General features: G+C 47.2%; 1 protein-coding gene across 1 annotated transcript in view; it reads left to right on the top strand.

Annotated features, from left to right (window-relative positions):
- The window catches only part of asic2 (acid-sensing (proton-gated) ion channel 2), a 510,486-nt gene extending 498,213 nt beyond the window's left edge, over positions 1 to 12,273 (top strand). Inside the window, exon 9 of the mRNA XM_038779460.1 lies at positions 10,457 to 12,273. Coding sequence (XP_038635388.1) covers positions 10,457 to 10,597 — 141 coding nt within the window. The 3' untranslated portion in view covers positions 10,598 to 12,273. The remainder of the gene's footprint in view (positions 1 to 10,456) is intronic.
- Positions 12,274 to 14,040: the final 1,767 nt, after the last annotated feature.

Raw genomic sequence — 14,040 nt, 5'->3', positions numbered from 1 at the left:
CCGCCTTCAGATCGGTGGGCCCCGATCGCGGCCAAGTCGCCGTGGACACCCCCCCCCCAGAGTCAGATGCCCCCCCCCCCCGCCCCCTCGAGTATTGCCCCCGCCGACCTACCTGCGAGGTCCCGCCATGTGGGACCCACACCGGCAGGACTAGCCAAAAACAGACGGCCACTTGGCTCATCGGGGCCCGGAGAATTGCCGGGAGGGCTGCTGCCAACAGGCGTGGCGTGAACCCCGCCCCTGCCCGAACACCGGCGTCGGAGAATACAGCAACCGCCGTCAAGGTGGCGGGGCAGGATTCGCACTGCCCCCCCCCCACCCCCCGGGGATTCTTCGACCCAGCGGGGGTCAGAGAATTCCGTCCAATGTAAGGCTACTTAATTGGGGGTTTGTTATTTTTGTGGTCTTAAAGTGCATGTGCTTCTGCCCTCAAGTTGTCTGGATACACAGATTTCTTTAACAAGTGACAAAAATCTGGGGATAACTTTGGTAACGTCAGAAGAGATATGTCTGGAATTTCCCTCCAGGCCATTCCTGTGGCTGCCTTAAATTTGGTAGGAGATCAGCAGAAACAGCAGGGCGGAATTTCAGAGCAGGTTTGGGAACCCAACAATTGGATAAATTCTCGTGTTGTTTTCACGACACTACTTCTAAATTCAAATGGCCTAATTGGCCAGTAGACGAGCTCAGTGCCCAATTACTATTGCTAAGGAGGTGCGGGCTCACTGTCCGGTGCCATTGGCAAAGGCAGGCAGGCATGCTGCCACCTTGCTGCATAGAGCTGACAGCTCGTAAGACCATCAGCAGTGTCAACGGTCTGGAAGGGGCTATGCAGGAACATTGGAGATCGAGCCTTCACACTAGTGCGGGAAGGTCCCTGAAAATAACAGGTGAAACACAAGCATAAATAAACTTCAATTGGCCTCACACAAAACCTGACAGCTATGAACTAAACTCGTGTGTGGTCACAGAAATAGGGAGTTCATATTTACACCTGACAGGCCCCTTGAAAAATTCCTTAAGGAGCTTAAGGGATTGATTTGCCATTCCCCCCCCCCACTGGCTCTTTGGAAAAGTTTGGAATCCCAAAACAACTTTCAGGCAGTAATTTTAGAATCACACTCACATCAGGCCCTGACCCCCAGAGCTTTTTAAAATCGGGTCCCATTTCCGTGATTTTCTACTGATTTTGCAGTGAAGTTATGGTAACCAATTGGTAGAAACCCTGGTGAAGTAAAAGATGATTGATTCTATTTTTCTCTCATCTGTGTGAAGGTTTTAGGGCAGATCTTTTGCTTTTGCAGCTCAGGCCTTCAACTCATTTGAAGATCAAAATCAGTTTAACTCAACCTTGAATACATCCAATGGCCCATCCTCCACTGCACTCTAAGAGAACTCTAAGAGAAGCAAGTCCCCCTCATCTCTGTCTGAAATGGGAGGCCTCTTACTCTAAAATTGCTTCCCTTAGTTCAAGATTCCCCAATGAGGGGAAACACTCTTTCATCACCCACCCTGTCAAGCCCCCTAGGGACTTTCTAAGTTTCAATAAGATCACCTCTCATTCTTCTCTAGTCAGTGAGTGTAGGCCCAGCCTGCTCGACCTTTCCTATAAGAGTGCCCCAGAAACAGAGGATGAGACTAATCACCAGTGAATGTGTATGTTTTTTTCTTGTCGTGTTGAGAAATGAATAAACATTGCCCACGTCATTGGGAGAGCGCCTTCCTCTTCTTTAAGTAATCCCCTGGTTTTTTTTGTTTCCTTCTATCTGAACGGTTAGCCATTTTGAAATAATTTAAACACAAATACTGTCTGTCAATGCATCATTTTCCTGAGTACTATACTGAAGGACCAGCCTAAATTATGTTATCAAATCCTGAAGTGGGGCTGAAATCTATGGAAATCATGGGGAAAAATGCAACTGAATAAGCCATGTTAACACAGGGGCATAATCTGGTATTTAAGGCTCTGTATCTATTCAAATCACACACATTCCGGAGACTTTCTCGCACATATATAAAATTAGTTGGCACTAGAGTTATGTATTTACAAAGATTTCACATGTGTTACGCTCAGCAGTCCAATGCTTTGTTTATCTTCACAGTTATTATTGATTTATAAGTGTCAAGAGAAAAGTTGATGCGCCGTTGAACTGTGCTGCTGGAGGGTATAATTTTATGCTTGGAAAATCTTGCAGTTTCCAAATGACACTGCAGAGAACAGAATTGACTCTCTGATCATATCTGACACAGCCTCAGTGTTATCGGATTTGTCAAAATCATCCATTGTCACCTAAAATTCTGCGGTCACATCTGGCATTTCAAAAATGAAGCCACCGATGCTGTGAGGAAGGATTTTTAAGAAACATTTTTTGGGAATATTGTATTATTCTGTAAAGAAGACATGTTCTTCTGTAAAGAAATGTGATTGTGTAAATAGGTTGGTTTAAAATTTTGCATTAGGACATAGATAGGGGGCTGGATTCTCCGCACAACGACGCCAAAATTGCGTCCGGCGCCGGAGCGGAGAGTCCATTTCTGCGCATGGAATCGGGACCGGTGCTGGTTCCCCCTTTCTCTGGGCCCCTTCGGGATACTCGCATGGCGGCTGCTGACTCGGTCGGGGGCGGGCCAATCGGAGGGCGAGGGGGTCATACGGGTGTGGTGAATGTAATATATGAATGTATATATACTAATTCACACTGTTATTGTAAGCGCAGTAGCGCCATCCTACCACTAGGGGGAGTAGCGCTGGGCGCACTTAGGAACTTGTACTGGGCTCCACCGATGGTTCCGCCCACGACTCCTCCCCCTAGTGCAGCTGAATAAATATCCGTGTCCAGAGTCAGCCTGGGTCACTACGAGTTCATCGACAGGTAACAGGCTGGCTCTGAAGTAAGTCGATTAAAGCCTAGATTCACATCGGAAACACGTGTCTGGTGAATTGATGGTTCCATCAACGGGATCGGGCAACTTTTGGCCGGGCGGTCCGGGTCGGGCACCCGTCGTTCAGGGGCACTATTTGAGAGGTCTAGCTCCGCGGTCTGAGTCCGGCATGGAGAACGGTGCAGCCGCTGGAGGCCGCCGCTGTGCGCATGCATGGCCTCTGACCCAGAAGTGCGGGAGCCCATATCTGCAGCTAAAGCTGTGCATTTCACGCCAGGTCCCTGCTAGCCCCTGCAGGGCTTTGAATATGGGGCCTTTTAATCATAGATTATTATAGAATTTACAGTGCAGAAGGAGGCCATTCGGCCCATCGAGTCTGCACCGGCTCTTGGAAAGAGCACCCTACCCAAGGTCAACACCTCCACCCTATCCCCATAACCCAGTAACCCCACCCAACACTAAGGGCAATTTTGTTCACTAAGGGCAATTTATCATGGCCAATCCACCTAACCTGCACACCTTTGGACTGTGGGAGGAAACCGGAGCACCCGGAGGAAACCCACGCACACACACGGGGAGGATGTGCAGACTCCGCACAGACAGTGACCCAAGTAGGAATCGAACCTGGAACCCTGGAGCTGTGAAGCAATTGTGCTATCCACAATGCTACCGTGCTGCCCTTTAATGCCAGTTTTTCTGTTGGTAAATTTCAAGGGGTAGTAATTGAAGGTTCTTATATTTTATTTGACCTGAAAGGGGAGTCAATAGGAAGATACAAAAGATTTTTATATTTTTGGAAAAGCTGAGTTCAAAGTGGTGCTGAGGACAATGGAATAAAAGATTAAAGGGAGAAAGGATATTTGAGGAGAGCTGTTGGCTGCGACCTAGCGATCCCAATAGCTATGGACACAGACCCAGGAATGGCTGCTGAATCTCGCGAGGAGCCAAAATCGGGATATGAAGCAGCGAGATCTCAATTTGAGATCTACCATGTCCCCCCCCCCCCCATCAATGATGTGATCAGGTTCACGCCCTTTCTGTGTGTGAGCCTGATTTCAGTCCAGTATCATATTTTAGCATATAATTAAAGGGCTTGACTCTGTATCATCTGACCACGACGCATCCTCCCCCCAGCAGTGTGACATCATGGCGGCGTGAATCACTACTGGTTTTCAAAAGCAAAAACTAGTCACGATAACCATGCCGAGGCAGATGTGCCTGTCGGCCCTGGGGTTGAGGGACAAGGCTAGACATTGGAGGCACTGCCAATGGGGCACTGCAAAGGGGGAAGTACCAAGGGGCCACATTCAGGGAACAGTGTCAAGGGTCACATGCAGGAGACTCAGGCAGGGTACTCTGGCGGGTTGGGGAGGTTGTCCTGCATATGAGGGTTGGGGGTGTTCCCCTTGTTTGCCAGGGGTGTCTCAATCTCAGTGGGAGGGGTTGTGATCTCCCTGGGGCCCAATGTCCCTGTATGGTCCCGATGCCCGTTGGTGTATCTTTGAGATCGGGATGCCCTTTACAAATGGTGCCCCAATCTCAGAATATCAGCGCTGCTGGTGTGTTTGGGCACCACCCCTCCAGCTGGCTATGTTTTGGGAAAATTGCACTTGTTTAGTTGAATTGAGCTGGTTGCGGGGGAAGACACCCTGGGGACAGCGCTATGCTGAGGGAAGGTGTGAAATTTGAAGTGATCATCCAGAAACCAGTGAAGTCTTTGGTTTCAGAAGGCAGTCTTGTGGATTTTGTTGGATTTCCACAACAGAGTGGAAGCGAATGATAAGTTATGTGGTCTACCTTTACTAAAGTGACAGTAGTTTTTTAACTTGGGCAATACTGCTAGTTTTATTTTTACAATTGAGATCTATATGGGAATGTTGTATAGAAGGTGCTTACTTGTATGTTCTGATCAAGTGGGTTTAGGGAATAGAATCCATAGAATCCCTACAGTGCAGAAGGATCCCATCCAGCCCATGGAGTCTGCACCGACCCTCCAAAGGTACCTACCTGGACCCACCCCCCTGCCCTTTCCTGCTAACTCTGTGCATTGATCATGGCCATTCCACCGAACCTGCACATCTTTGCACTGTGTGTGGAAACCGGAGCTACCTGTAGGAAATCAACGCATACACGGGGAGAACATGCAAACTCCACACATACAGTAACTCAAGCCGGAATGGAACCTGGGTCCCTGGTGCTGTGAGGCAGCAGTGCCAACCACTGTGCCACCGTGCCTGGATGTTTTTTACGACTATTTTATCTGTGTAACTTTGATCTTGTAAGTTTTCATTTTTCTTGTTAATAAATCTTTTAATTTTTTAAATCCCAGAAGCTTTACTGGAAATCCATGCTCCTTTGATGGGTAGATCATGGGCGTAATCCTCTAATCTCGCGGCAATGTCCACGCAGTCAAAACGGTGTCGCGTTTTATGACGGCGTGAACAGGCCGACCCCACGACTAATTCTGGCCCCTACAAGGATCCGCACATGCGCAATGGTGCCGGCGCCAACGCATGCATTCGCAGTGGCTTCCTTCAATGCACCGGCCCTGACGCAACATGGCACAGGACTACAGGGGCCGGCACGTAGGAAAGGACACCCCCAGCCAGAGAGGCCGGCCCGCCGATCGGTGGGCCCCGATTGCGGGCCAGGCCACATCGGAGACCCCCCCCACCCGTGGTCGAAACACAGGCTGCCCCCGACCCTTCTACGCCGAGGTCTCGCCGGCTGAGAGCAGGTGTGGATGGCACCGGCAGGACTCGCCATTTTCACGATGGCCGCTCGGCCCATATCGGGCCGAGAATCGGCGGGCTGGCCGCGTAGAGCGGTCCGCGGCCAGCACTGCGCCAACCACGCCAGCGCCAATGGTGCTGATTCTCCGCTCTGCGCTCCGGCGTGGCGCGATTCGAGCTGGTGGCGGGGACACTCAGTCCCAGCCCCGGACTGGGAGAATTCCACCCCTTGTTTCCTGAATAGAAAAAAAAGCTTATGATTCGTAGACAAGTTTTGGCTTGCCCAGCAAGCAACCTCTGCTGTGGTCAGATCAATGCTCTTCGATATCTGTGCAAACCCAGTCTTAGGAGTTAATAGTGAGATTTGACGTATTTTTCAGTTTTCTCTTCTCTGTATCCCTGGTTCCAATTTTAACTTCAACTCAGTTTTTGGCAAGTCAGTTTTGGATTTATATTTCAAACTCTTCGATTGCAGGCAAAAATATGCCAGGCTATTAGAATTCCAGGATTCATTACAATTCCCATGAATGACCAAAGCCTGCCCCATTTCTGAGGAGCAATATTTATGGTCACTTAGTGACCATTTAACATGGCAGTTAAAATGGGACCTTAAAATGCCTCTTAGTGGGAGGCTACGTTCCCATTTCGCTGGACTGGCTCTTCCATTGCTGCAGCGCTTGTTCAGAAATGAGCCACCAGCAAGACAGTAGGTTTTCTGGAGCCTCGGTGCAGGTATTTGTGGAAGAAGGGGTAGCGAGGAGAGAACTACTCTTCCCTGGCAGGGCTGCAAGTGTTCCTAGACATGCTGGCCTCTAGACATCAAGAAAGGCTTCGCAGGTCATCTACCCCTGGAGCATCTTCCCTCCAAAGCAACTCGGGAAGGACTTCAATGACTCACAAGTGTGGCGAGAGTGAGTAATGATTTCTTCCTTTCACCCCCTCTCTCTTGAACATATGGCAAATGTGCTTCACCCCACGTCTCCAGCAATCAAAAATTCATTTTCTTCCATCACTTTGTTCATCCTCAAGCACAAAATCACACTACACCAAGGTTTGTCAAACTCCGGGTCACGGGAGGGTGTCACCAGGGTTCCAGAGCAATAGATCGCGGCATTCCTGATCATGGGAGAAGCGCCAATGGCCATGACAGCCTTTTAAATTGATAATGCCAGCCGCGACCGGCTTTTAAATGGAATGATGCAATCTTCCAGCCAGAAGCGGCGTCAGATAGCACGCCACGAGCCCGGCAGGTACACTAACATCACGTGCCCTGTACATCCGTGATTTTGGTGTGAAATCAGGAGGAGAGATTCCTCCATTTTGTAGCTGCCAGCAAGCAAGGCAACAGGACTGTGAAGAACTGAAGATGGGTCATTTTAAACAAAGAAAAAGCTGAAACCGGGAATAAAGCAGTATAAAGATAATTTCTTGAGGTATGGCCCTATTAATTGTGCCGATGCAAAACCCAAGTGTGATATATGCAGGGAAGAACTGATGAATGGGAGTTTAATACCCTCAAAACTTCAAAGGTTTAATGACCAAGCATGGCGGGTTCGAGTACAAACCTCATGATTTTTTTCAAAGGATGCAGCGAGAACTTAAATCATGAAATGAAATGAAAAGAAAATCGCTTATTGTCACGAGTAGGCTTCAATGAAGTTACTGTGAAAAGCCCCTAGTTGCCACATTCCGGCGCCTATTCGGGGAGGCTGTTACGGGAATCGAATCGTGCTGCTGGCCTGCCTTGGTCTGCTTTCAAAACCAGCGATTTAGCCCTGTGTGCTAAACAGCCCCTATCATCAGCTGAAGTCATTAGCTGATGTTACATTGAACGACAAAGCGAGAGATTGTGAGGACCAAGCAAGCTTGCCTGTTGCATTAAAGGTCAGTGAAAATGGCATGAGTCGTGAAGGTCGGCTGGCGTGGGTCCCAAGGTTTGGCCTGTTGGGAAAAGTGGGTCTCGGAGCAAAAAAGTTTGAAAAATACTGCACTACACTATCGCTTTCTCTCATTACAAACACAAGCTAATACTTTCCTGTCACTTTTATATGACAGCCTTTGTGAGATCTGCAACTTTTGCAGTGATCATAGCTCATTTCACAATCAAGACACATGCTTCCCATTCAACACCTCCTCATCCTGCTCGTGTATTGCTCCTTCCTTCCAGCATGTGCTCTGCCTGCATAATCTCCACTAAACCCTTCAGTCGCCACTCACTAACTCGCTCTCTTTTGCTTTCCGGAGGGCAGCAATTGAGAGGAGCAATACAGCAGGAGGCACAACTAACCCCATTATCCTGAGCCAGTCAGATTAGCAAACCCTGGAAGTGTGTGAGTCTGCATGCCTTCCTTCATTAATGACTGGAAAAGCAAACAGTCAGCCAGCATCACTACATTAAATCACATTGTGATGTATGTCTAAAGCAACTGTGGAAACCTTCAACTCCATCCCACCTGTCCCATTTCTCTTTCCTCTATATCCTCCTCAGTAAGTCAGATTTCACCTAAATGCGACAACTCAGAGGCAGAGATTCCTCCTGAGCAGGTATTATCAGGCACTCCATCAGCACATTGATTACCACCACAATTGGATTGCACAGTGAGATACAGAAGTCTGTATGTGGTGAAGCATTTGGCATTAGTGTGCAGGAGATGGGTAATGGTAATGAGGCAGCCCAGCAGATGGCTCATTGAAGTGTGAACGCATCTGCTAAGGAGAACAGAGATGAGTATTTCAGTCACCCAGAAGTATGCTGCTTCAAGCGAGTAGCTGAATGGGTCACTGTCTGTGCGGAGTCTGCATGTTCTCCCTGTGTCTGCATAGGATTCCTCCGGGTGTTCCGGTTTCCTCCCACAAGTCCCAAAAGACGTACTGTTAGGTGAATTGGGCACTCTGAATTCTCCCTCTGCGTACCCGAACAGGCGCCGCAGTGTGGCGACTAGGGGCTTTTCATAGTAACTTCATTGCAGTATTAATGTAAGCCTACTTGTGACAATAAAAATTATTACTATTATTATTATTATTACGTCCTACTAAGTAGATTTTTCAGGGTGGCTGAAAATATGAAGGACTCATCCTACAACCTGAGTGGTGTAATTTTGTGTGGCGTCAGAACTATTCCTCTATGATGGAGATTGTGGCTACCTCAGGGAGATTGTAACCAGGCTCTCACAGCAGGTTTCCGTGATCACATGCTTTGCAGCTTTTATGGAAGGTGGTGTAGATGCTGAGTTCACACTGGAGAGGCAAACGTTCACCTTGGTAGGGTTGGTGAAGAAAGCAGAGCGGTGCTTTCAAGGAGTCACACATTGTTAGTATTTCTTCTCCCTTATCACCCCATCGACCACAATGCACCACAGTGCCAGAAAGCCAGCTAGATCAGATACACTGCAGCAATCTACAGCTGGACTCTCAGGTTGAAGCACACATGGGTCACTTCATGGTCACATCACAGATCCCCACGCTTGTCCCAGCAGCTTTCCGCTAACTCTGCTCAAGTCACTAGAGGAATACCTTATTGCAATAGTATAATGACGAAACATTTTAGATTGACTACTTGGATGCAACTGGACATGATTTTGGTTCAATATTTTCCTTGCTAATAAATTTATCATCCTTTTCATATGTGGGAATTTCATATGTATGGCTGGACTTTCATCTTGAAGGGAGGAATTGGGGCCAGAATTTGAAGCTTCCCCACACCACAGTAGGTCCTGAGGCGGGGAGGGGTGTGGAATTGCACGGAGGATCTTCCCTCCTCTTTCCTAAAGGTATGTGTCCATTGAACATCCATGGATTAAAATGATGACTGCAAAAAAATAAAGAAAGGGGAAATAATGGAATAAACAGAAAGGACATTTAGAGGAAGGTGATCAGCAATCTTACCTGCCCTGGACTACATGTGACTCCAGACTCACAGCAATGAGAGACTGTTAACTAGCTCTCTGAAATGGCTGAGCAAGTCACTCTGTTCACGGGCAACTCGGGATGGGGAACACAGGGTGGCCTTGCCAGCAACACCCATATCTCATGAAAGAATAAAACATTGTCAACCTTGGGCCCTGGTGTCACAGACTTTCCCTCGATTGGGCAGCAAACCTACAGAAAAAAGCTTTCAAAGTGCCCTGATGTTAATTTCAAATTAAAGAGCAGACAATGGACGGGTTTTCCTGGGCCCCACGGCCGGGTGGTTTCCGACGGTGGAGGTGGCTCGTCTTTGGCCGCCAGTGGGATCTTCCAGTCCTGCGGATGTCGAGAGAGTTTTACCCGGCTCGCCCGTCCCGCAACTGGGGAACCCAACAGGCAGAATCGCCTTCACCGGGACCAGAAGATCCCACCAATGGCAAGGGCTGGAAAATCCCATCCTGCAATTTTTCTAGTAACCTCAGTAAAGACAATGTTTAAAAATCGAACAGTTCTAGGTAAGTATGGCTGATTCTGATTTCTGAATATGTATATTTGAACAGCAAGTTCTGACAGCGACACCAGAGGAACTTACCAGATGGGTTCCCGAATCCAGCAGTGTGTGAGTTGAATAAACAGTCTTTTAGTTGGTACAACGCCATTGTTCGCATCCCCTTGTGCTAAGAACTGTTACGTTCCTTTGCTAAACTCCATCACACTATTAAGCCCACTAAGTCCTCTTTGATAATATAAGCAGCGTTGATTTCAAACAAAGGCATAGGCTGAAGCAAATGAGTACAGTAGCAACTTAGCTTAACATACTGAATCGGAGCTGGTTAAATTGCAATCGAGATCAAAATGGCGAGTCTCTATTAACTGCTCATCAACGGCTCTGGGTTGGAACTCCAGAATAAATAGCCCTGTTTGTGTTTTGACAGGTCATGAAGGACAAGTTAATCGGCCTGACTAGCTTCAAAAAAGGAGAGGAAGAAAGAAGTCACGATGATAATGTGGTAACACTCTCTGTTAACCTGGATGAGCCGCTCAAACAGGACTCAAGCTCTTCCCAGATGAACTAAGCGTGTCACAAGCCTGCCAAACATCTTTATAAGAAAACTGTCGTTAATTATACACATAACAGATATTGTTGAATGCATAATTAATGCTTTATTGCAAGAGAAAGACTTGTAAGAAACCCCTTGTAAAGTACAATATACTGTGAAGCTTCCCAGGCAAGAAAAGGCGTCCTTTCAGATTTGGAAATCGCAGAAAGAATTCCTTCTTGTCTGGAGGGCATTGTGCCTGGTCTGCAATCGCGACATTTAATCGGGGTACGAGCCAATCATTGCCTCGTATGCTCCGAAAGTTGAAGTTACCAATTAAGTAATCTGTATGGGTATTTTTTCAACAAAAAGAAACTGAGTAGATGTGTTTGTGATGGAAGTGTTTGCTGAAAACATCACTTCTCGATTTATTTCCTTTACACGTGAGCTTGTGCCACTTTGTTTTGCTTCATTTAGCGTGCACTCACTGTGGAAAATCCTAGGTTAGGTAAGATGGTAGCCAACGGCAACAGATGTAGACCGGCATTGCCCACACAGTATAACGTCCCATCCAGCATTCACCATATGTGCTGATCTTTTTGATTCTTCATATTGTCACCATTTAGTTTTCGAGGTTCGATCCACCGGATATAAGCATACAAACTGAGATCCACTGGCTTGTAAAAGTAAAAAGTAAAGTCACCATAGTCCCAGATGACCGTAGGTTGCTTCCCCCTTTGAGGGGGGGAGCTGACTGGTGGTGATTTAACCTGAGGGTCACCGCACCTTAGGTGAGAGGCGAGGCTGGGAAGGCATTAATAATCTCAGCTGATACGGGGATTGAACCCGCGCTGTCGGCCTAGCCCTGCATCATGAACCAGCTTGTCCAGCCAACTGAGCTAAACTGGGTGGTAACTCGTACTTCATTGCAATCAGCCCATTTCCCTTATGTTCATCACGTGCTGTTTTGCTACTGAGGAATATAAATTTTCACAAAGTCCGCCAAATACATTGAAGCAACTTTTTATCGCCCTCTGTGCTCGATGGAGATTGTGACACAGGAATGGACTTGTGAAATGGATGGAAGAGTTCCCAATGAATGAACTTCACTTTGACTTCAAATATAGTGAAAGCTAATGACAACAGAAGGCATTGTGTCTTAAGCACCATGCTAATTTCCGACCACCACAAATCCAGATCAGGACGTGAAAGATTTTCCCAACACTTAGCAGTACTCTGTGGTGAGATCTCATACAGGAAGAACATGCAACACCTCTAATAGGGTCTGGCAACATGTTTTCTCTGAGAGGCCTCCGAGAGAGTAGACAATTTACTGAAACAACACATAGAATAGCAATGGTGCAAAGTGCTCTGTGGGCTCCTCCCACAGTATGGAATCAGTAATATTGTGATAGAAGCCAAGCATAAAGCAGCGGCCTTTTACTGAGTATATTGCATAGATCTAATGGCAACTCTCTAAAAATACAACTGTACCAGTCAAAAAAAAAAGATATGTTCTGGTTATAGTTAGAGTAAAATTTCTGGTGTTCAGATCTCCAATTCCAGATTGTTATTCATTCACTCGTACAAACCAATATCTTTCAACAGAAGGCAACATTAGCTGACACTGAGGTTTTCTCATCTGATTTATTTCTTTGTGTATTTAAAAGAAATGTAGATGTGAGTCTTAAATAAAGAGTACATGAAATGGATGTGCAGTCTAATGAAGATTTCAGCCCTTCAAATTGTGTGTGTCCTTTGCAGCATTGAGAACGCAAAAGTTCTCCAATTGCCCTTGCTGGAATATTTCTCACGCTGATTGATGGACAAGCAGGTGAAGCAAAGAGCCATCTTTTATTCGCACTATTGCTGAAATCACTGTGTGCGATATTGATGTCGGAACACTTGACACAATTGTATTGTATCACTTTGTCCACTATTTTAACTGAACTATTGATCTAGTTCTTGTGTGTGTTCATACGATAATAACACCTGCAGTAATATCTTCTCGTGGCTAATTTTATTCAGGCTTGCAGCATTTTAGACCCATTTTTACTCTGGTGTTAGATATATTCCTATAGTCTGAAAGTTAACAAAGAGGAGTGTCTCATCAGGGTGCTCCATAGGTAGGTCCATGTAATTTAAATGTCAGTTTAAAGGCTTTAAATGTAAGGTAGAACATGTGTGTGACCCCCAAGAGCTTCTGATGTTTCATAAAGGGTCCAACTTTCAAAGGCCAACAGAACAAGTGCTAAATTTGACTTCAAAGGGGAATAAATGATTGCTGTTGCGCCTGTGACATTTGCAGGAATCACCATCCCAGAGGAAAATGTATCTTTAAATGTTGCCAAAGCGCAGTTGCCTGGTGAAGCCAAACATTTCCACACCATCTTTGAGATGCCCAACTAACACCGTTTTGTGTAAAATCCCAAAACAACTCAGCCCACAGCAGGATTGTTGATTACAGCAAACACGTAGACGCGTAGATGCGTCCAGGCAAAGGGATCTGGGTGCCTTTGTTCATGAATCGCAGAAAGTCAACATGCTGGTGTAGAATGTAATAAGAAAGGCAAATGAAATGTTAGTGTTTATTGCAAAATAATAATATTATTATTAATATATTGGAGTATAAAACTATAGAAATGTTGTTGGAATTGTATAGGGTGTTGGGGAGACCATATCTGGAGTAGTGTGTCCAGTTTTGGTCTCCATTTTTGAGGAAGGTTGTGGTGGCATTGGAAACAGTTCAGAGGAGGTTCACCAGATGGATTCCGGGAACGAAGGAGTTGATGTATGAGGAGAGATTAAACAGTTTGGGCTTATGCTCGCTGGAGTTTAGAAGGGTGAGAGAGGATCTGATCAAAGTATATAAAATACTAAAAGGGATTGATAAAGTAAACATAGACCAAATGTTGCCCCTTCTGGGACAACCTAGAACGAGAGGTCACAGATATAGGTTGAGAGATGGGGGGCGGAATTTTCCGCTCCCAGGAAAAATCGGGAGGGCCATCATGAACTGGCCGAGTTTCACGACGGCCTCGGAGGCCGCTCCTCGCCCCCTATTCTCCCTCCCAGCGGGGCTAGGAGCGGCGCTCCGTAAATCTTGGCCGCGGGGGCGTCGCGCCGAGAATGACGCGGCCGGCCCGCCTAATGACGTCAGCCGCGCATGCGCAGGTTGGCCGGCTCCAACCTGCGCATGCGCGGCTGACGTCATGACGCTGACGGCACGAACCCGCGCATGCGCGGTGGCCATCTTTCCCCTCAGCCGCCCCGCTTGATCTTGAGGGGCGGCAGAAGGGAAATAGTGCGTCCGATTTGGACACCGGTCCGACGATCGGTGGGCATCAACCGCGGGCCTGTCCCCTCCCGAGCACAGTCGTGGTTCTCTTTCCTTTCTCGGCCACCTAAAAGCCGCAAACGGGCTTCTCACTCCCATTTCACGACGGCAGCGACCAGGTGTGTTTGCTGCCGTCGTGAAA

This window comes from Scyliorhinus canicula, chromosome 19, assembly GCF_902713615.1.
Source record: "Scyliorhinus canicula chromosome 19, sScyCan1.1, whole genome shotgun sequence".
NCBI lineage: Eukaryota > Metazoa > Chordata > Chondrichthyes > Carcharhiniformes > Scyliorhinidae > Scyliorhinus > Scyliorhinus canicula.
This window is presented reverse-complemented; position numbering and strand designations above follow the sequence as displayed.